This window comes from Coregonus lavaretus (genome assembly GCF_964263955.1).
Source record: "Coregonus lavaretus genome assembly, contig: SUPER_35_unloc_1, whole genome shotgun sequence".
Taxonomy (NCBI): domain Eukaryota; kingdom Metazoa; phylum Chordata; class Actinopteri; order Salmoniformes; family Salmonidae; genus Coregonus; species Coregonus lavaretus.
Genome location: NW_028167181.1, coordinates 4,680,619 through 4,704,314, shown reverse-complemented (window position 1 = coordinate 4,704,314; position 23,696 = coordinate 4,680,619). Strand labels below are relative to the sequence as shown.

General features: G+C 42.6%; 2 protein-coding genes across 3 annotated transcripts in view; one reads left to right on the top strand and one right to left on the bottom strand.

The window, feature by feature from the left end:
• The window catches only part of gprin3b (GPRIN family member 3b), a 263,036-nt gene that overhangs the window by 104,787 nt on the left and 134,553 nt on the right, over positions 1-23,696 (bottom strand). The window lies entirely within an intron of this gene.
• Positions 6,703-22,654, top strand: LOC311110054 (zinc finger protein 330-like). Of its 2 annotated transcripts, none has more exons than XM_084188602.1 (10): positions 6,703-6,767; positions 7,201-7,346; positions 7,471-7,490; positions 7,670-7,740; positions 7,960-8,036; positions 8,501-8,627; positions 8,770-8,874; positions 9,120-9,166; positions 21,572-21,689; positions 22,008-22,654. In XM_084188602.1, exons 2-10 carry the CDS (start codon positions 7,227-7,229, stop codon positions 22,277-22,279), a joined length of 957 nt encoding a protein of 318 aa, XP_084044728.1. In that variant the 5' UTR covers positions 6,703-6,767; positions 7,201-7,226; the 3' UTR covers positions 22,280-22,654. The 2 variants fall into 2 exon arrangements, with proteins under 2 accessions (XP_084044728.1, XP_084044729.1); XM_084188603.1 differs by having other exon boundaries at positions 6,718-6,767; positions 7,151-7,346.

Genomic DNA, 23,696 nt, shown 5'->3' with positions numbered 1-23,696 from the left:
AGAAATAGATGCCTCACAGGTCCTCAACTGGCAGCTTCATTAAATAGTACCCGCAAAACACCAGTCTCAACGTCAACAGTGAAGAGGCGACTCCGGGATGCTGACCTTCTAGGCAGAGTTGCAAAGAAAAAGCCATATCTCAGACTGGCCAAAATAAAAGATTAAGATGGGCAGTCTGAGATATGACAAACTAGACACTCTAAGGTATTTGTCCTCTTGCTCAGTTGTGCACCGGGGCCTCCCACTCCTCTTTCTATTCTGGTTAGAGCCTGTTTGCGCTGTTCTGTGAAGGGAGTAATACACAGCGTTGTCCGAGATCTTCAGTTTCTTGGCAATTTCTCGCATGGAATAGCCTTCATTTCTCACAACAAGAATAGACTGACGAGTTTCAGAAGAAAGTTCTTTGTTTTTGGCCGTTTTGAGCCAGTAATCGAACCCACAATTGCTGATGCTCCAGATACTCAACTAGTCTCAAGAAGGCCAGTTTTATTGCTTCTTTAATCAGCACAACAGTTTTCAGCTATGCTAACATAATTGCAAAAGGGTTTTCTAATGATCAATTAGCCTTTCAAAATTATAAACTTGGATTTGCAAACACAACGTGCCATTGGAACACAGGACTGATGGTTGCTGATAATGGGCCTCTGTACGCCTGTGTAGATATTCCATAAAAAAATCAGCCGTTTCCAGCTACAATAGCCATTTACAACATTAACAATGTCTACACTGTATTTCTGATCAATTTGATGTTATTGTAATGGACAAAAATATTGCTTTTCTTTCAAAAACAAGGACATTTCTAAGTGACACCAAACTTTTGAATGGTAGTGTATATCTGAAGTCGGTGTATTAGATAGACCTTAGTCTCGGAAATCCCAGACCTAGGGCAACAGCCCTGGTATGCTGGAACATTGGTACATTGTGGGAGGCAACCGGTCCATGTAGAGCAATAGCTCCTGGCAAAGGAATACCATGCATTGGTTATGGCTTTGGTTGACTGTGAATTCATTATGAAAGAGTTGACTAAACCCTGTTGCAGATAGTTTGTACCTCTTAGTCATTTCTTCTGAGGATAAAACTTTTTTTTTCTTCCTATGATGAATTTCAAAATGGCCGTTTTTTTGTACATCCGTGTAGGGAAACGAAAGTCGTCTGAACGGCATTTATTTTAATATGAAAATACGTTTATTTTTTGTAAGAAAAAGAAAATGTGGGAAATGTTTACAGTCCAGGAGAAATGGAGTAGAGCGAATAGTTGCCTGGTTTCAAGAGCTCACTGGTAATGCTGATGCATTTTGAATTTGATTTATTAACTCATGGTTTATGTCCTTCCTCCCCTGATTTTGATTGCTGCACTGTAATTGTATCAAAGGCCATTTTTTATTAGAGTTTGATTCCTCTTTCCTTTGGAGTCCCCTCAAGGTTTTCAACACATTGATTTATTTACAAATGTGTACTTTCTCCCCAACAGCTGATCATCTTAAATTGCTTTAATATGCCATTTAGATTAGATTTTCAGGCTAAAATCTGCATGAAAAAGCACAAGATCACTGTTTTCATTGACTATCTACAATTTGATACTGGGTTTCTCTTCCTTACTATGTGTTCGTTCATTTAATCATTGGTCCCTTTAGGTCGCCAACCAATCAACTCCCAGTTATGTAAGAAGCTCATATTACCCATAATCCCCCCTGTCCTTGTCAATCAGAGAAGGATTACATAATCTATGGGAGAATGTTGAAATCTCCAAAGCTTATGTATTAGGTACATCTGCCCTCCTACTGTGTCAGACTCATTATGTGTGGCTTTGTTTTGCAGTAGCAGTTTGTGAAATACACTACATTTGTGTGATTAGTATTGTATAAGCGTTATAAATGTATATTTGATCAATCGATTGAATGAAGACTGAAGAGTGGTTGGGTCATGCATTGAACAGGGCTCAGTTAAAAGCATATTCTTCCCAGTTATGGTTACTTTTTGCGTTCCGATTCTCCACAAGTGTGCACACGTCACGTAATGGATTTTATAATGGTGGAAATGCCCTCCAGCCAATGTTTACACCAATCCAGTGCTTTTAAATCAGTGATGGGAGCAGCACAGTATGGGAGAAGGGGTGAGAATGGGGATGGAGTCGTGGAAGTGTTAAGTGCACCACCATAACTCATGACATCCCAGGCCAGAATACTAGAGATCCATTCAAATATGGTAGTCTCATCTAGCCTCTCCACACACAGCTCTACAGATGTTACTATGGGCTGAGGGCCCTAGAAACACCTAACAGCATTGAGTTCCCTCTTGGGACACACACACACACACACACACAACACACCACACACCACACAGTTTCCATCTGCCCATTTGTTTGTATTGCACAGGGGGACAAGATAAGACGAAGCAATTAAGCTTGGGGAGCGTTTGCCTTTTTGTACCAGAGGAGGGTTTTGATAGATCCTGATTGTAGTGTGTGTATGCGTGTCTGACATCTTCACTTGTGTGAAGCCAGAACATTTAAAAGCCTTTAATTGCTTCCTGTTTCATGTAAGGGGTGGTGTTTAATTGACTTCATTTCCTAAAAGGTCATTCTCTCATATTCTCTCCATTCACAGCAAACTCTTACATCCACTTATTCTCTTTAATGACCATGAAGAAGCACTGGCCTTGATTTGAACAGAGAATTCAAATGAATATCCGTTATATTAGTTCGTAATGGACACTTATAGAAACCGGGATGTTCTCCCAAGTATAAAGTAATGAATGCACATATTATAATGTTATAGTAGATTCTTGTTTACTCCAATGATGGTATAATTATTTCAGGTATACATCAAATTACATAATAGAAACTCCTCATCATTTCCATTTTGCTTTTAGTTCTCTTTCTTATTGTCTTTCTTTAACTGGTTGTGAACCCACCCTACCTAGAATGCACTTTATCACTTGAAGGAGAGTTCTGTATACTACATTGAAATGACACAAAGGGTCTTTTGAATACGGTTGACCTTGAATGCGGTTGACAGTTGACATGACCATGTTTTTAAGAAAGAGGGCTACAGTATTGGAAATGGTACATTACTTAATTGTCACTATATGTGCTGTTTGTTAGTCTGGGTTATTTTATTTAGACCTGTATACCAGCTGTGGGTTTGGGGATTGTTACAAAAATGTATTGCTATTTTGTTATATAGAGGAATATGTAAATATTTTTGGTAGTGTTAATGATATACAGTACAGTTCTATGGTACAATGTTGCACGTGTGTGAGTCAATGATTGTGAGGTACAATACATTTTATTGCAAGTTTTTTCCAACTGCGGTGAAGCTGTCTGGTTTCTATTTCATTATTGTCATTAATGTTTATGTTAACCCTCTCTGATACCATCAGGGTGAGCCAATGCTATTGAAATGATTTATTCTGACATGATTCATTGGCCAATATAAAATATGTAAATTACCATCATATGTTCCAATGTGGCACCGTCATAGGATACCAGCTTTCCAACAAGTCAGTTCGTAAAATTTCTGCCCTGGTAGAGCTGCCCCCGTCAACTGTAAGTGCTGTTATTGTGGAGTGGATACGTCTAGGAGCAACAACGGCTCAGCTGCGAAGTGGCCCGGGACCGCCGAGTGCTGAAGCGTGCAGCACGTTAAAATCGCCTGTCCTCGGTTGCAACACTCACTACCGAGTTCCAAACTGCCTCTGGACGCAACGTCAGCACAAGAACTGTTCATCGGGAGCTTCATGAAATGGGTTTCCATGGCCGAGCAGCCGCACACAAGCCTAAGATCGCAATGCTAAGCGTCGGCTGGAGTGGTGTAAAGCTTGCCGCCATTGGACTCTGGAGGAGTGGAAACGCGTTCTCTGGAGTGATGAATTATGCTTCACCATCTGGCAGTCTGACGGACAAATCTGGGTTTGGCGGATGCCAGGAGAACGCTACTTGCCCCGATGTATAGTGCCAACTGTAAAGTTTGGTGGAGGAGGAATAATGGTCTGGGGCTGTTTTTCATGGTTCCGGCTAGGCCCTTTAGTTCCAGTGAAGGGAAATCTTAACGCTACAGCATACAATGACATTCTAGACAATTCTGTGTTTCCAACTTTGTGGCAACAGTTTGGGGAAGGCCCTTTCCTGTTTCAGCATGACAATGCCCCTGTGCACAAAGCGAGGTTTGTCGATATCGGTGTGGAAGAACTTGACTGGCCTGCACAGAGCTCTGACCTCAACCCTATCAAACACCTTTGGGATGAATTGGAACGCTGACTGCGAGCCAGGCCTAATCGCCCAACATCAATGCCCGACCTCACTAATGCTCTTTTGGCTGAATGGAAGCAAGTCTGTTATAGCAGCAAAGGGGGGACCAACTCCATATTAATGCCCATGATTTTAGAATGAGATGTTCGACGGGCAGGTGTCCAGGTACTTTTGTCCATGTAGTGTATCTAGAATGCATTCCAAATACATCCTGAGTACTAGTGTGGATATAGGAAAGATAACTACTCATAGCAGCTGGTTCATTTCATTATCAGTCCAACCCAAGATATGAGTCCATATAGGCCTACATTCAACAAACAAATCAACAGTAATATGGATGTCATTGAAGCCGTAGAGTATAGAGGCCTATGAGTACTCATTCAACTGTCTGCACAATGTCACAATATGTAATGTCTGCTGTATGTACACCTCTCTCCCTCTGTCTGTCGCCCACCTCACCCGAAACAGCTGGTTGTGATGCAACCAGGGTGTATCGCCATCGAGTCATCCCCTGTGAGCACAACACAGCTGTCACAGAACATCATCATCATTACCCAGACACCAGGGTTTTATTACAATGGCTGGCGGATCCACAGGCCACCTGGTTCAGTTTCACTGGGGATGACTTAGCAGGTCGCTCCCACTCACATATTATTGTAATTTGGAGCCACCAAATACAGTTAGTTACATAAGAATGGCTCTCGGGAAAGGAATACCAGCTGGGAAATTTGAGGGCACTCATGGGAGGAGAGGGATACTTCTAATGGAAGAATGAGAGAGAATGACGTTTTAGAACTACTTAGCTTACATGGGAACACTGCTAAAGCTCATACATGTGTAAGCGATTACACTGAACAAAACTATAAACCCAACATGTAAAGTGTTGGTCCCATGTTTCATGAGCTGAAATAAAAGATCCCATAAATGTTCCAAACGCACAAAAAGCTCATTTTATTGAATAAACAGCATGATCATTACACAGGTGCACCTTGTGCTGCGGACGATGTTACCCATTGAGCATGTTTGGGATGCTCTGGATCGACGTGTACGACAGCGCGTTCCAGTTCCCTCCAATATCCAGCAACTTTGCACAGCCATTGAAGAGGAGTGGGGCAACATTCCACAGGCCACAATCAACAGCCTGATCAACTCTATGCCAAGGAGATGTGTCATGCATTAGGCAAATGTTGGTCACACCAGATACTGACTGGTTTTCTGATCCACGCCCCTACCTTTTTAAAAAGCTATCTGTGACCAACAGATGCATATCTGCATTCCCAGTTATGTGAATCCATAGATTAGGGCCTAATTTATTTATTTTAATTGACTGATTTCCTTATATGAACTGTAACTCAGTAAAATCTTTGAATTTGTTGCATGTTGCATCTATATTTTTGGCTAGTATACATTTACAGACATGTAGTAGCCAACTACTGTAGCCTATTTCCTTTGATGCGAAGGTGTGTTAGGCCTGTGTTCTGCAGACAAGGTGTAGACTTAAGTTCCAATGGCCTTGCTGACCCATTGTGTTATAATGGTGGGATCTTGTTTTTTGACCACTGCAGTTAGCCTATGTTGTCCTGGATACAGTGAAACTTTCACTCATTCCTGGCTGCAGAACAGAGGTTAGCGCCTCCATCACACATTCCCCTGTATGTTTCTTTAGCAGATACTGTTCCACCATCAGCCATCAATGTTTGTCTGTCCCCCCATCAGATAATATCTAGGCACAAAATGTGGTTGGGGGCGTACAGAGAACTACTGGCGTAAAACATTGACATCAGTGGAGGCTGGTGGGAAGAGCTATAGGAGGATGGGCTCATTGTAATTGCTGGAATGGAATAGAGGAACGGAGTCAAACGTGGTTTCCATATGTGTGATGTGTTTGATACCGTTTCATTTCATTCCAGCCATTACAATGAGCCCGTCCTCCTATAGCTCCTCCCACCAGCCTACACTGATTGAAACCACCAAGACCTCGAGTATGTGATGAAAAGAATGGTTTACTGCCATCTGCTGGGGCATTGTGTACCAACTCGCCGTAGTTTACGTTACATTACATTTTTTACATTTTAGTCATTTAGCAGACGCTCTTATCCAGAGCGACTTACATTTAGTGAGTGCATACAATTTTCATACAGAAAGAAACATTGCAAAGGCTTCTTTGGTAAAGCCCTGTTAATTTTAACAACATTCATGGGTCATCGTGGCAGGTGACTGAAGTGATTAGAATAAAATATAAATACAAAAAATATGTATTTTTGAACTAGCGTGATACAATTTAACATTTGATAATAACAGCCTTAATTGGTCAAACCATGATGTAATATAACATTCATACTTTAATATAACATTTCATTGAGCGCAAGGAAAATTAATGTACAGTAGAAATATAGGAACTCACATAGGAACGAAAAGGCGGATCACAATTCAGTCGAGAAGAATATTCAGTCGGACTAAAGATCTGTTCTGTAACTTCCTGTCACAGCTGAGCCAGTCGTGGATTGTAACATTCCTGGTAAGTTTATCGTTACATTTTGGGTTATCATGTGTTAAAAAATATATAAACAGCACATATCGGTTAAGGCTTTTATCTGTTAATTATAAAATTACTTTATATTACATTCGTTGCTGCATTTGGTATTTCCATGAAGTCAAGCTAGCTAGCTCGTGTGTGAACTGTGTTGCTCAGCACACGTACAGTAAGTAGATAGATTGCTAAATGCCTACTTGTTTTATTTCTTTCTTACGTAGATACCTAACTAATTAACGTTAGCTAATACAGTTTTACAACATGTATATTTTCGTAAGGACCCAGAAGAATGATGTGTGTCCAGTCTGTCAAGATGTAATGCCATTGATTGAGCTGGCTTGGTTAGTTAACTAGCTATGGCATGTTAGCTAGCTATGGAATGCTAGCTAGCTTGCTTATCCACCACATGCCTTCCCAGGTGAAGCCAGCTACAGAAACTGAAAGATGCCGAAAAAGAAGACCGGTGCCCGCAAGAAGGCAGAGAACCGCAAGGAACGGGAGAAACAGACTCGCGCCAACAAGGGCTTTGTTGACGTTGCAAAGTCCCCTTGCAATTCAGCAATGGTATGGAATGATGGAATAATATACATGTTCTCATCACAGCATAATATCAACTGGATAGTTAACGATTACTGAAAAACATGATTATTTCCCTAGGACTTACTGTAGTCCTCATCTTGTGTTGCAGGAATGTGACAAATGCCAGAGGTAAGACATCTTCAATATTTTTTACATTCATCTTAATGGATAACTTAACTACCTAACATTGGTCTGTGTAAACACAATTCAACTATGTGAACAAGATACATTATTTCTTTATTAGCAACTATAATCTACAGGTGATGGAGGCTTTGACACTTTGTTCCCCTGTTTCAATGACACCCAAGACGGCAGAAGAACAGAGCTTTCTGCTACTTCTGTGCCAACGTTCAGAAGCTGCCCCAGTGCGGTCAATGTGGTGAGTCTAATATAAATTGTGATGCATGGCAATTTTCTGATTTAAAAACCCCTTGAGCTCTTTGAGCCCAACTTCATTCAATACAACTTGATTTATCCCCTCAGGTGGCAAAGAAAGATATTGCACAATATTACACATAAGATATTTGTACAGGAGTGCAAGGACCATGTATAATGTTATGTTGTGGTGTGAGACTGTCTTCCTGTATTCCAACTAAAGGCAAAACCAAATGCATGAAGTCTTCAGACTGTGTCATCAAGCATCCAGGGATCCACGCTACAGGAATGGGCATGGTGGTAAGAGATGAGAGCAGTTTGAAAAACGTTATTATTCCCATTGAGATGTAGATAATACTGAGTAGTAATCATTAGTGCACACCATAGAAAAACATAGCAAAACGAAAACAAGTGTTTCTTATCGGTCAAATTCAGGTAGTCCCCAATAGTTTGCCTCCTTTGGTTTCTAGTGAATATGACCCTGGGGTGTATTCATTATGCTGATTCTGTTGTAAAACGTTTTGTAACTGTTTACTCCAAATGAAAAATGTTTTGTTCTATTGGACAAATTGAAGGTAGGTCCCTCCCCGTTTCGTTTGCTTTCGTTTGGTTCTTAAATGGTTTCCATTGCAAGACGTAATGAATACACCCCTGGTGTAGGCCTGCATCTATTTAACATTGTCATATGTGCCCAGATTGTCCAGTCATTCATTTATCATTGGATATTCATATGTGTAATGTGAAATGTTGTCTCTGTCCACAAGGGGGCGGTGTGTGACTTCTGTGAGGCCTGGGTGTGCCACGGGAGAAAGTGCCTCAGTACCCATGCTTGCACATGTCCTCTCATGGATGCCGACTGTATTGAGTGTGAACGCTGTGTGTGGGACCATGGTAAATTATGCCATTTATAAACCTGCCTGGTCTGCAAAACATAAACAAGGCCTATAAAATTGTTAATACATGCACCTAAATGCTGGTTGCCATCCACCTTGTCTATTTTGTAATCATTCCCCTTTTTTCCTATCTGACACAGGGGGAAGGGTATACCGTTGCTCCTTCTGCCACAACTTCCTATGTGAGGATGACCAGTTTGAGCACCAAGCCAGTTGCCAGGTCCTGGAGGCGGAGACTTACAAATGTGAGCTATTAGGGTGTCTTTCTCACCCGTCAATCATCCACATTGTGTTGGATTATGAGAAATCAAGAGCTTTCAGTCCTTAGGGCATACTTTGGCAGGTATGAGGCACACCGTGCAATGATTAGACAAAAGTAGGCATTCTGCCAATTGAAAGTTTAGAGAAAGGTTAACCCCTAGCAATACTGATGAAATAATCATTTTCAATGTGTTAATATATGCTGTATTTTCCCCCATGTTCATTTCAGGTGCTTCCTGCAACAGACTGGGGCAACACTCCTGCCTGCGCTGCAAGGTAATGGAAAATGGAGTTCCAAGTATTCATACCCCTTGGATTTCTTCCTTAAAAATGTTCTGATTTAATTGTAATTTTTTTGTCAACAATCTAGTCAATACTCTGTACAGTGGCGGCTCCTGAAAAATTTCTCAGGGGGGGGCAATTTTTCTGATGATTTAGGTGACCTACACACATTTTAAAAAAGATATGTCCAGCAACAACATGAAGACAGGGGCAGCATATAAGTCAATACCAGAAGCATTTATTGACTGATCTCAAAAGTGTTGGCTTACCAGGGTTGGTGGAGCCCTCAGTTTCATCTTTGCCTCGCAAAGCTAACTCAAACACTCCGCAAAACTTCACACACTGGATTAGCCGGCTGAGGATGTGGCGGTTCTTGCTAATGTCGTAGTAAATATATTTGTTATAGTGAATATGGAATATGATATGTTGAGTAAAATGTTGTGCTAAGATCTATTTAGGTCAGGAGCTGGTTATAAGTTCTGTTCCTATCCAATAACAATGGACAAAAGGGTCCTATCTTGTCAGCCTTGTCAGTTTCAGTTCTCCAGTAAACTTGTGATTATCAACACTAACCTCATCGTTGTGGCGGCGGACAGCTAGCCTGTATCCCTCATCCAGTTGAGTGGGAATGTTCACTCTCCCCAAAGCAGACAATCTCAAACAGCTATCCATGTGGGTCTTTGACAGCTCATGTTTCTTAATCTTTCCTGAAAGATGGTGCATGTCCGTTACACACCAGTCGCTGTCCAAGCGGTGCTGTCTGCCGTGCCGCCTTCAGGGTGAAAGAGTAAGCAGGGGGTAGCAGAAGACTGCATTAGCTACATCGCAGCCTGCTAGCCAGGTTTTTCGTTCGTACCAATTTTTGGAAAATCCTCGGGTGTAGGACTTCCCCCCTTTAGTAGAAACCTGTTGAATTATTAAATTTGGTCTGGGAGGTCCTAATTGTTTCGTTGCCAATTTATCTTCATTTGTTCGCCGACAAAAAGGAACTTCTTTCAAAGACACAATCGAGTTGCACTGAAGCCTAGCCATTTTGACAGTAATAGTGAATTGATTGACGCTGCTACCCGCTCTTTTCTTAGTTACGTTCATGGTTATGTTACGTATGACGAAAGCGCGTAAGTGCAAGCCCTCAGAAACCCATAGAGATTGTATTGAAAGCTCTGATATTTGAAAAAAATAGATTTTACATGGGAGTCTATGACAGACTTCTGGGCGATTTTCAACCTGACTGAAATCGCCCCAAAGGGGGGGGGGGGGCATTTGAAGCACGACTTTAGCCTGATTGGACATTTAGTGGCACTGTGGCAGATCAGACGTCTAGATTACAACACTGATAACTACTGTTGCCGTGATATAATTGATTAGAAAAAAAATCCCTTCCTTTTCCCGTTTGGCAGTGCGTCGCCCATATCGCCCTATTGAACACACCGCCCCTGACTCTGTAATGTCAGTGGAAGAAAAATTCTAACCTTATTTAAAGATTAATACAAATTAGGAAAGTAAAATTGCATAAGTATTCAGCACCTTTGTTCAGGCAAGCCTAAATGAGTTCAGGAGTAACATTTGGCTTAACAAATCACATAATAAGTTACATGGACTCACTCTGTGTGAAATAATAGGGGTTGACATGATTTTTGGATGACTAACCATTCCTCTGTCCACCATACATACATCTGTAAGGTCCCTCAGTCAAATTTCAAGCACATATTCAACTACAAAGACCATGGAGCTTTTCGAAAGCCTCATAAAGAAGGGCAGTGATTGATAGATGGGTAACAATAACAAATCAGACTTTGGATATCTCTTTAAGAATGGTCAAGTTAATAATTATGCTGTGGGTGATGTATTAAATCACTCAGACACATCAAATATACAGTCATCCCTCTGAACTGAGCTGCAGGACAGGGTGTTACCATGAGGCCATTGGTGATTTAAGATAGTTACAGAGTTCAATGGCTGTGATGGAAGAACTGAGGATGAATCAACAACATTGTAGTGACTCCACAATAATGACCTAAATTAAAGAGTGAAAAGAAGAATACAAATATACAGAATAAAAAATATTTACAAAACATGAATCTTGCATGCAACAAGGCACTAAATTAATACTGAAAAAACTAAAACAAGGCAAAGGAATATTTTCTGGGGGCCTAAATGCAAAGCCTTATGTTTGGCGCAAATCCTACACATCACTGAGTAACTGCCTCCTTATTTTCAAGCATGCTGGTGGCTGCATCGTGGTATGGGTATGCTTGACATCGGCAAATACCAGGGAATTTTTCAGGATGAAAAGAAACGGGACGGCTCTAAGCTCTCAATCCTGGTCTTGGGGACCCAAAGGGGCGCACATTTTTGTTTTTGCCTTAGCACTAAACAGCAGATTCAAATGATCAACTCATCATCAAGCTTTGATCATTTGAATCAGGTGTGGAGTACTAAGGCATAAACTAAAATGTGCACCTCTTTGGGGGCCCAGGACCAGGATTGAGAACCACTGATCTAAGCACATACAAAATCCTAGAGGAAAACCTGGTTCAGTCTGCTTTACAAAAGACACTGGGAGACGAATTCACCTTTCAGCAGGACAATAGCCTACAAGACAAGGCCAAATCTACACTGTTGTTGCTTACCAAGAAGACAGTGAATGTTCCTGAGTGGCCAAGTTACAGTTTTGACTTAAATCTGCTTGAAAATCTATGATGACTTGAAAACTGCTGTCTAGACATGATCCTCAACTTCTTGACAGAGCTTGAATAATGATGAAAATAATAATGTGCTAACATTGCACAATCCAGGTGTGTAAAGCTCTTAGAGACTTACCCAAGAAGACTCACAGCTGTAATTGCTGCCAACGGTGATTCTAACATGTATTGACTTGGGGAGCTGAATACTTATGCAACAACTATATCTTAGTTATTTAATTTCTATTCATCTTAAATTTTACACATTTCTTCCACTTTGACAGAGTATTTGGTGTTGGTTGTTGACAAAAAATTACAATTAATCCATTTTAGTCCCACTTGGTAACACAGTAAAATGTGAAGAAATCCAAGGGGTATGAACACTTTAAGGCACTAAATCAACACAAAATGTTTTTTGTTTTTTGTTTTTTTTGTATATATGTTTTTTTTTTGTGTGTGTCATTTAGCAGACACTCTTCTCCAGAGCGACTTACAGGAGCAATTAGGGTTAAGTGCCTTGCTCAAGGGCACATCGACAGATTTTTCACCTAGTGGGCTCGGGGATTAGAACCAGCGACCTTTCGGTTACTAGCACAACGCTCTTAACCACTAAGCTACCTGCCGCCCCGAGTGTTATGTTATGTTGTAAACCGAAAGTCAACGCTAGCTGGCTATCGTGAGTGACTCTATGCTAAAAGCTAACTGGCTATTGGACATAAGCAGATTTGTGAGTAGGTAACATTCCATTCTACAAATAAATCGCCATGGAAAATGCACTGAAACCTCCTTGAAAAATTGACTTTGATGATTGTAATTCAGCACTGACCTGGAAAAGATGGAAAGAGGAATTCAATTTGTACATTGCTCTTACAATGGGAGAAAAACCTGAGGATTACAAAGTGAAGCTACTGTATTATCTCATTTGGGAAAAAGACAGAGAGATTTGTGAGACTGTCCATTTGGGCAGTACAAAAGACAATCTCTTTGTTGAAGTAATTGCAGCACTCGATGCATTTTGTGATCCCAAGAAAAATGAAACGATTGAGAGATATCATTTTTCCATGCGCAGTCAAGGCCAAGATGAGAGTTTAGACAAATATCTCACTGAATTGAGGACTCCAGTGGCCACCTGCAACTTTGGAGTAATCACAGACTCCCTTATCAGGGACAGGATTGTGTGTGGCACCTGTGACCCACACTTAAGAGAGCGCTTACTCAGAGAGACTGATCTCAGTTTAGAGAAAGGAATGTTTTTTTTTCTTTCTTTTTTTTTCTTCTCACCTTTATTTAACCAGGTAAGCCAGTTGAGAACAGGTTCTCATTTACAACTGCGACCTGGCCAAGATAAAGCAAAGTAGTGCAATAAAAACAACACAGAGTTACATATGGGGTAAAAAACATAAAGTCAGAAATACAACAGAAAATATATATACAGTGTGTGCAAATGTAGCAAGTTATGGAGGAAAGGCAATAAATAGGCTATAGTGCAGAATAATTACAATAGTATTAACACTGGAATGCTAGATGTGCAAGAGATTATGTGCAAATAGAGATACTGGGGTGCAAAATAAATAACAATATAGGGATGAGATAGTTGGGTGGGCTAATTTCAGATGGGCTGTGTACAGGTGCAGTGATCGGTAAGGTGCTCTGACAACTGATGCTTAAAGTTATTGAGGGAGATAAGAGTCTCCAGCTTCAGAGATTTTTGCAATTCGTTCCAGTCATTGGCAGCAGAGAACTGGAAGGAATGGCGGCCAAAGGAGGTGTTGGCTTTGGGAATGACCAGTGAGATATACCTGCTGGAGCGCAGACTACGGGTGGGTGCTGCTATGGTGACCAATGAGCTAAGATAAGGCGGGGATTTGCCTAGCAATGATTTATAGATGGCCTGGAGCCAGTGGGTTTGACGACGAACATGTAGTGAGGACCAGCCAACAAGAGCGTACAGGTCACAGTGGTGGGTAGTGTATGGGGCTTTGGAGACAAAACGGATGGCACTGTGATAGACTACATCCAATTTGCTGAGTAGAGTGTTGGAGGCTATTTTGTAAATGACATCGCCGAAGTCAAGGATCGGTAGGATAGTCAGTTTTACGAGGGCATGTTTGGCAGCATGAGTGAAGGAGGCTTTGTTGCGAAATAGGAAGCCGATTCTAGATTTAACTTTGGATTGGAGATTCTTTATGTGAGTCTGGAAGTTGAGTTTACAGTCTAACCAGACACCTAGGTATTTGTAGTTGTCCACATACTCTAGGTCAGACCCGTCGAGAGTGGTGATTCTAGTCGGGTGGGCGGGTGCCAGCAGCGTTCGATTGAAAAGCATGCATTTAGTTTTACTAGTGTTTAAGAGCAGTTGGAGGCTACTGAAGGATTGTTGTATGGCATTGAAGCTCGTTTGGAGGTTTGTTAACACAGTATCCAATGAAGGGCCAGATGTATACAAAATGGTGTCGTCTGCGTAGAGGTGGATCTGAGAGTCACCAGCAGCAAGAGCGACATCATTGATATACACGGAGAAAAGTGTCGGCCCAAGAATTGAACCCTGTGGCACCCCCATAGAGACTGCCATAGGTCCAGACAACAGGCCCTCCGATTTGACACACTGAACTCTATCTGAGAAGTAGTTGGTGAACCAGGCGAGGCAGTCATTTGAGAAACCAAGGCTATTTAGTCTGCCAATAAGAATGCGGTGGTTGACAGAGTCGAAAGCCTTGGCCAGGTCGATGAAGATGGCTGCACAGTACTGTCTATTATCAATCGCGGTTATAATATCGTTTAGGACCTTGAGCGTGGCTGAAGTGCACCCGTGACCAGCTCGGAAACCGGATTGCATAGCGGAGAAGGTACGGTGGTATTCGAAATGGTCGATGATCTGTTTGTTAACTTGGCTTTCGAATACTTTCGAAAGGCAGGGCAGGATGGATATAGGTCTGTAGCAGTTTGGATCTAGAGTGTCACCCCCTTTGAAGAGGGGGATGACCGCGGCAGCTTTCCAATCTCTGGGGATCTCAGACGTTATGAAAGAGAGGTTGAACAGACTAGTAATAGGGGTTGCGACAATTTCGGCGGCTAGTTTTAGAAAGAAAGGGTCCAGATTGTCTAGCCCAGCTGATTTGTAGGGGTCCAGATTTTGCAGCGCTTTCAAAACATCAGCTGTCTGAATTTGTGTGAAGGAGAAGCGGGGGGGGCATGGGCAAGTTGCAGCAGAGGGTGCAGAGTTGGTGGCCGGGTTAGTGGTAGCCAGATGGAAAGCATGGCCAGCTGTAGCAAAATGCTTGTTGAAATTCTCGATTATTGTAGATTTATCGGTGGTGATAGTGTTTCCTAGCCTCAGTGCAGTGGGCAGCTGGGAGGAAGTGCTCTTATTCTCCATGGACTTTACAGTGTCCCAAAACTTTTTGGAGTTAGTGCTACAGGATGCACATTTCTGTTTGAAAAAGTTAGCCTTTGCTTTCCTGACTGCTTGTGTATATTGGTTCCTAACTTCCCTGAAAAGTTGCATATCGCGGGGGCTATTTGATGCTAATGCTGTACGCCACAGGATGTTTTTGTGCTGGTCAAGGGCAGTCAAGTCTGAGGAGAACCAGGGGCTATATCGGTTCTTAGTTCTGTATTTTTTGAATGGGGCATGTTTATTTAAGATTGAGAGGAAATTACTTTTAAGGAACAACCAGGCATCCTCTACTGACGGAATGAGATCTATATCCATCCAGGATACCTGGGCCAGGTCAATTAGGAAGGCCTCCTCGCTAAAGTGTTTTAGGGAGCGTTTGACAGTGATGAGGGGTGGTCGTTTGACCGCGGACCCGTTACGGACGCAGGCAATAAGGCAGTGATCGCTGAGATCCTGGTTGAAGACAGCTGAGGTGTATTTAGAGGGTATGTTAGTCAGGATGATATCTATGAGGGTACCCATGTTTACGGATTTAGGGTTGTACCTGGTAGGTTCGTTGATAATTTGCGTGAGGTTGAGGGCATCTAGCTTGGATTGTAGGATGGCTGGGGTATTAAGCATATCCCAATTTAGGTCACCAAGCAGTACAAACTCTGAGGATAAATGGGGGGCAATCAATTCACATATGGTGTCCAGGGCACAGCTGGGGGCTGAGGGGGGTCTGTAGCAAGCGGCAACAGTGAGAGACTTATTTCTGGAAAGGTGGATTTTTAGAAGTAGACGCTCAAACTGTTTGGGCACAGACCTGGATAGTATGATAGAGCTCTGCAGGCTATCTCTACAGTAGATTGCAACTCCACCCCCTTTGGCAGTTCTATCTAGACGGAAAATGTTATAGTTGGGGATGGAAATTTCAGAATTTTTGGTGGCCTTCCTGAGCCAGGATTCAGACACTGCTAGAACATCAGGGTTGGCGGAGTGTGCTAACGCAGTGAATAACTCAAACTTAGGAAGTAGACTTCTGATATTTATGTGCAAGAAACCAAGACTTTTGCGATTACAGAAGTCATCAAATGATAGCGCCTGGGGAGTAGGAGTGATACTGAGGGCTGCAGGGCCTGGGTTAGCCTCTACATCACCAGAGGAACAGAGGAGGACTAGAATAAGGATACGGCTAAAGGCTTTAAGAACTGGTCTTCTAGTGCGTTGGGTACATAGAATAAAGGGGGCAGATTTCCGGGTGTTATAGAAAAGATTCAGGGCATTATGTACAGACAAGGATATGGAAGGATATGAGTAAAGTGGAGGTAAACCTAAGCGTTGGGTAACAATGAAAGAGATAGCATCGCTGGAGGCATACAGATTGGAAGAGCTGCAGAACTGTCCAGACAGAGAGCAAATGTGTATGGCCCTGTAGCAATGCATGCAGTAACACAGAAAGAGAGACCGAGAGGGAGAGGAGACCCTACAGAGGGACAGAGCATTATACAATGCAGATACTGTGGACGACACATGAGAGAAAAAAAAAAAAATGTAAATCCTGTGGAAAGAACAATCACTTCTCTACGGTTTGCAAAAGTGCAGGGACCAGCAAGAGAAACAGAGTCCTGGCGATGGAAAATGTGTCAGCTGACTCAGAGAGCGGTGAGGATGTTCTCTGCATCACACTAGGGCCAAAGTCAGAGAGCATCAACGTGGTACAGGAGAAAACCACAGGCCCCAATGCAGCTCTCTTTGCAACCATGCTGGTCAACAAAAAGTCTGTCAGATTTCAGCTAGATTGTGGTGCTAGTTGTAATGTTATCCCTGCAAACCTCACAAAAGACAGTCACCTAGAGCCCTGCAGTCAGGTATTGGTGATGTATAACAAGAGTACTCTGATGCCACTGGGGAAGTGCACACAAAGTAATCAATCCACGCAATATGAAAACCTACAGAGTTGAATTCATCGTACTCAACAAGAACGTGCGGAGGCCCATTCTAGGCAGTAAGGCTATCCAGCAAATGGAGTTGATTACTGTGCAGCATTACAACATCCTGAAAAGAAAGCAACATGATCCTGGACTAAAGAGCAAATAAAACAGGAGTACGCTGATGGGAGACAGATACTTACCAGGCAAACTGAAGCTGGAAGTGGATGAGCGAGTGGAGCCCGTCCAGCTGCCAAAGAGAAGAGTGCCAGTAGCACTATATAAACCACTCAAAGAGGAGCTCAGTGGTCTAGAGAAATGGATGATAAAAGCAGTTGAAAAAACCACTGATTAACAGCCTGATCGTAGTGCAGAAACCGTCTGGAAAACTAAGTGTGTATTGATCCAAAACCTCTCAAGAAGGCGTTCAAGAGGAGCCATTACCCACTTCCCACTATTGAAGACGTGCTGCCAGACCTGAACAGAGCACGCGTGTTCTGTTTGTGATGTAAAAAACAGATTTTGGCATGTGGAACTGGAGGAGGAATCCAGCTATCTCACCACGTTCTCTACTCCCATGGGACGCTACAGGTGGCTGTGAATGCCAATGTGAATCAGTCCAGCCCTGGAGATCTTTCAGAGGAAGTTGAACAAGGCAATGGAAGGTCTTCCAGGAGTCAAAATCATTGCAGATGACATCCTGATTGTGGGAGAAGGAGACAACTACGAAGCAGCGACTCTGGACCATGAAAGGAACCTGAGAATGCTCCTGGACAGATGCAGGAAGCTCAATATCAAGCTGAATCCGGAGAAGCTGACAACAACACATGATCATGAGACTCCAAAACTACAAGGTCAGTCTCCAATACGTTCCTGGGTGCTGGCCGACACCCTGAGCAGGACGTACCTCGCAGAACAAGAAAATAGAGGCCCTGTGGAGGTCGAGGTGGAATCAATCAACACGATACACTACCTGCCTGTGTCAAGCGAGAGACAAAAGGCCATCCAGAGCCACTAAGCTGGGCCGGGAGCTCCAGACACTGAAAAATGTGATCCTGCCGGGGTGGCCTGAAGTGAAAGAACATGTACCCTTGGAGGTAGCCATGTATTTTCACAACAGAGATGAGCTGAGTGTGCAAAATTGAGTTATCTTCAGAGGTGAGCGAGTCGTTGTGCCTGCTGCCCTCAGGTCAGAGAATGCAGAGAATCCAATCCTCACACATAGGAATCGAGGGATGTCTGAGAAGAACTCCCGAGGGTGTCTACTGGCCGGGCATGAATGCACAACTCAGAACATACATAGAACAATGTAGCACCTGCACTGCATGGGGTGTGAAGCAGCGGAAAGGGACGCTGAGGCCACACAAAGCACCAAAGCGTCCCTGGGAAAAGAGCAGAGAAATAGAGCCAATAAACAGAGCACCAGCTGACGCCCAGCAGGGTGCGGAACACAACCTAGAGGTGGACGCTGCACCTCAACAAGAAGATCCAAACATCTCAGGTCAAGCATCTCCAGATGTAATCAACACTCCCCAAACAAGGTCTGGTAGGGCCATCCAAAGACCCACACACCTGAAAGACTGTGTGAATGTAAATTGTGTGAATAGGCATTAAACAAACATTCAGTTCACATTCAAGTTTATTGCGGATGTGGACTACAATACTAAGTTAGGTGGAGTCTGCCTTTGTTATATAGAAAAACAAAAACATGTAGCAATATTGATGTTACTCATTGATGTTGCATGGGAAACGGAAACCAATTGTTACTTAGTCTTCATGTACTGGATGTGCTGGTTAACAACATGCATAGTAAAGTTTGCTTAACTATGTACAGTGCATTCGGGAAAGTATTCAGACCCCTTGACTTTTTCCACATTTTGTTACGCTACAGCCTTATTCTAAAATTGATTAAATTGTCCCTCCCCCCCTCCCTCAATCTAGACACTACCCCATAATGACAAAGCAAAAACAGGTAGACATTTTTGTCTGCGCTCTGGAGCAGGTTTTCATCAAGGATCTCTCTGTACTTTGATCCGTTCATCTTTCCCTCGATCCTGACTAGTCTCCCAGTCCCTGCCGCTGAAAAACATCCCCACAGCATGATGCTGCCACCACCATGCTTCACCGTAGGGATGGTGCCAGGTTTCCTCCAGACGTGACGCTTGGCATTCAGGTCAAAGAGTTCAATCTTGGTTTCATCAGACCAGAGAATCTTGTTTCTCATGGTCTGAGAGTCCTTTAGGTGCCCTTTGGCAAACTCCAAGCGGGCTGTCATGTGCCTTTTACTGAGGAGTGGCTTCCGTCTGGCCACTCTACCATAAAGGCCTGATTGGTGGAGTGCTGCAAAGATGGTTGTCTTTCTGGAAGGTTTTCCCATCTCCACAGATGAACTCTGGAGCTTTGTCAGAGTGACCATCAGGTTCTTGGTCACCTCCCTGACCAAGGCCCTTCTCCCCCAATTGCTCAGTTTGGCCGGGTGGCCAGCTCTAGGAAGAGTCTTGGTGGTTCCAAGCTTCTTCCATTTAAGAATGATGGAGGCCACTGTATTCTTGGGTACCTTCAATGATGCAGAAATATTTTGGTACCCTTCCCCACATCTGTGCCTCGACACAATCCTCTCAGAGCTTTATGGACAATTCCTTCGACCTCATGGCTTGGTTTTTGCTCTGACATGCACTGTCAACTGTGGGACCTTATATAGACAGGTGTGTGCCTATCCAAATCATGTCCAATCAATTGAATTTATCACAGGTGGACTCCAATCACGTTGTAGAAACATCAAGGATGATCAATGGAAACAGGATGCACCTGAGCTCAATTTCAAGTCTCATAGCAAAGGGTCTGAATACCTATGTAAATAAGGTATTTCTGTTTTCACTTTGGCATTATGGAGTATTGTGTGTAGATTGATGAGGAGATATATATATATATATATATATATATAAAGCATTCATTTTTTTTATCCATTTAAGAATAAGGCTGTAACGTAACAAAAAGGGCAAGGGGTCTGAATACTTTCCGAATGCACTGCATCTTTGTTTGACAACAACACAAAGCATATTGAAACACCAGTGTACTTTTTAGTTGTGTTTATGTTACCGCTGTTCAAAATGCCTCTCTATACACATTGACTGAGAGATTTACATTTGAGTCATCTAGCAGACGGTCTTATCCAGAGCGATTGAAGCCGTGCGTACACTACACGATTTCTGTCCCTGATTTAGCTGCCCCAGACACGTTTTTGAGATCTGAGACAAAATCCCCACGTCGTTGCCTACTCGCAGCCGTCACCGAAGCTCATTTAATGTGAGCACGTCAGAGACTCAATCTGAGGGCTACCAATCCCGTGTTTGATTTTATTGGCGCAAAATCTGCAATGCTCTTGTAGTGTGATATGTGCAACGACCAGTTTTGAGAACGGCGATCAGCAATAGCCAATGAGAGCTCGCCAGAGAAGAAGGCCAAGATCATGACCTTGATTCACATCACCCAGAATGTGTACTCTCTCGTGCAGGAGCCATGACTACTACTAGTTAGTATGCGTTTGTACTTGCCTTTAACCAAAGCCTAAATGTAATCTTGTTACAGCTCTGAAGTTCACATGCAATGTTATTCAATCCTAAATGTATTGGCAAGATATTTCAACTCTGTATGGCAAATGTGAATGTCTGACGGAACGTTTACGAGGCTGCTTTGAGCCACAGCTCGTTGTAGCTAGCTACGTTAACAATCTAATCACATTGTTTTGGCGAGACAGCGTGGTATCAAGAATCCTCACGACCAGGTAAAGAATCATGAAGTGTCTGTGCCAGATTGTTTAGTGTGCGCCCCACTACTTTGGCGAGACAAAAAAACGACAGGAAAGACGGTTGTTTAATGCTAGCGGCTCAGCGTTGTTAGGGTTTTGAAAGTCGTGTAGTGTACGCCGAACATTGCAGTTAGTGCATTCATCTTAAGGTAACTAGGTGAGAGAACCACATATCACAGTCGTAGTAAGTAAAACTTTTCCTCAATAAAGCAGCTTTCAGCAAAGTCACTGCTAGTAAAAAAAGAGAAGTGAGTGTTAGTGCAAGAATGGCAAGAGTGTTAGTTCAGAGGGAAATGTGTAGATTCCTGTTAAAGTAGTAGATTTGACAGTAAATAAGTACCCATTTAACAGGCTTCTGACTAGGTGGAATACAGCTACGACCAGAGGTTACTTTTTCAAACAGGTTAGGAGAATCAGGTTAAGGTTAGAAAAAGGGTTAGGGTTAGCTAAAATATAATAATCTCCTAACCTGGTCATGGCTGTATTCCCTCTAGTTACATTTACCAGTGGTACAGGGAATACATTTCCTGGATTTGACGCATGACTGTAACCTATAGTAACCAGGCCCATTTGTGGTGAACTGTGTCTCTCCCTCCGCAGGCCTGTTTCTGTGACGACCATGTGAAGAGTAAGGTGTTCAAACAGGACAAGGGTAAAAATCCTCCCTGCCCCAAGTGTGGCCATGAGACCCAGGAGACTAAGGACCTCAGCATGTCCAGTGAGTCCACCATCTAGCATCTAATCAGTGCTTAAGTCAATCGTGGATTTAAACTTTTCAGTCATAAAGAGGAAAACTAAGTGCAGTGCAGTTGTATGTATACTGTAATATCACCTTTTTATTTTTTTTATTGAATATAATTTGTGTATAGTTACAAATCACTTGTTTTCGTAATATTTTCTTGTAGCAGATGTCAGATCTTAAACCTCTATCCCGCCACATTCAACACCTTTTATTGTTGTGTATGTGCACTCACCGGATCGGTATTAATACTCAAGATTCTCAGCTCATATCTGTATTCCTGTATTCGCCCTGCAGCCCGTACGACGAAGTTTGGCCGACAGAGTGGTGCTGACGAGGATAGCTACGGCTATGGAGGTTATGGGGCGTCTGGCTACGACTCCTACTGGAAGAACGTGTCGTCCTCCGGAGGAGGGGAGGGAGACCAGGAGGACGATGATGGAGATGATGATGATGAGGAGGAGGATGATGAGGAAGAGGAGGATGATGAGGAGGAGGAGGAAGAGGTAGCTGACTCTCTGGCCGGTCTTAAAATTGAAGGGACCCCCGTGACTGAAGCAGTCCCCTAGAAGGAGGTTGGTTCCCATCATATCTCTCCACCTCTCCGCTTCCCAAAGAAGAGGGGACTAGATATATACAAGGAGTTTGTGTGCAATGCATTGCAGTACACTGTAATAAGATGTTTAAAGTGATAGTTCATCACCATATGTGAACTGCTTGATTGTTTCTGTACTTGGACATTAGCGCATTGAAAAAAAGACAGTCGGTAATCCAGAACTTCTGTATGGCTCTTGCCTAACAATGGTGAAATATCCTTTTTAAGTTTTAGGCTGAAATAATGTAACTTATCAGACAGGTCAACAGTGGTGTGTATTCATGGATGCCGAGGGAAGCCAGGCTTCCCAAAATATTTGACCAATAAAAAATGAACAATTATACAATTATTTATATTTCGTCTCTGTGTTTTCATAATTTTCCGTCAATTCCTAAGGGTCAGAATCTCACCATAGAAATCATCAGAGCGAGGGAAACAGCACCCCTCTGTCTCAGTATGTGTAGCCCATGTATCTGATGCTGTCTGGACCAAAAGAGTATGACATGTTGCCGCCGTAGCATTTGATTGATTGATGCAAGCAAGCGTTTGGCCTCCCTTGATAAAAAAACAAATTAAATAAATTGCCAATCAGCGTTGAGCTGAGCTCAACTGTGGGTTGTCCAGGTGCAGCAAAACGCCCCCCAAGGGAGGCCAGTTTGGATTTGGCTTCATACCGATCAAATCACTTTCTAAGAAAAACGTCATTTTCAGAAAAACTTGTCTGTTTCTGATCTGCTTGTGTTGATGTCCTGCAGTAATTAGCTTGCTAAATTGTCCCTTTCCTCTTTCCTAAGCCATGGATGGAGATGGGGATTTGGATTTGTGGTTTTGACTTAATTCTCTATACAGGCCAATGATTATGACAGCGATTCTGATCTAACCATAAATTAATGTTGTGCCAATGACCTGAGATGATTGAAGTTCAATATGTAGCCTAGATATAGACTAGTAGGCTCACGTTAACTAGCTAGCTAAATTAGCTGCTTCATTGTTGCCCATGCGAGGAAGTTAGGCTAGCAAGCATTTTCGCTAGGTAGCCTATGAAAACAACAACAACTAAAATTGTTCTGTATGACAGAGCCATAGACCATTTTGCCAACATGGAAAAGATGAGGATGGCATTGACGTTGAACTAGTCTACAAGTGGGTGAGTCAAAATGTTTTGATTTACTTGCGCACGCACACACACAGACAGAAATCAGTATGGACAGCCACATGATATTTAGCAACATTGATTGGACTAAATAGTTTTTGTTACGTTTGTTTTCAGTGTATTAAATGATGATTTGATGATTTTTTTAATGTTTAAGTTGAAATGGTGCTGGAATAGCTGTGGCAGTGCTCCTGTTGTCTTTGTGCTGACTTGCGGTAACTTCCTGGTTCTAAATCAG

Coding starts and splice junctions, on each gene's coding strand:
- LOC311110054 (XM_084188602.1), top strand. CDS start 7,227: ATGCCGAAAAAGAAGACCGGTGCCCGCAAGAAGGCAGAGAACCGCAAG. Junction 7,741..7,959: donor GCCCCAGTGCGGTCAATGTG/GTGAGTCTAATA, acceptor TTCCAACTAAAG/GCAAAACCAAATGCATGAAG. Junction 9,167..21,571: donor ACTCCTGCCTGCGCTGCAAG/GTAATGGAAAAT, acceptor CTCCCTCCGCAG/GCCTGTTTCTGTGACGACCA.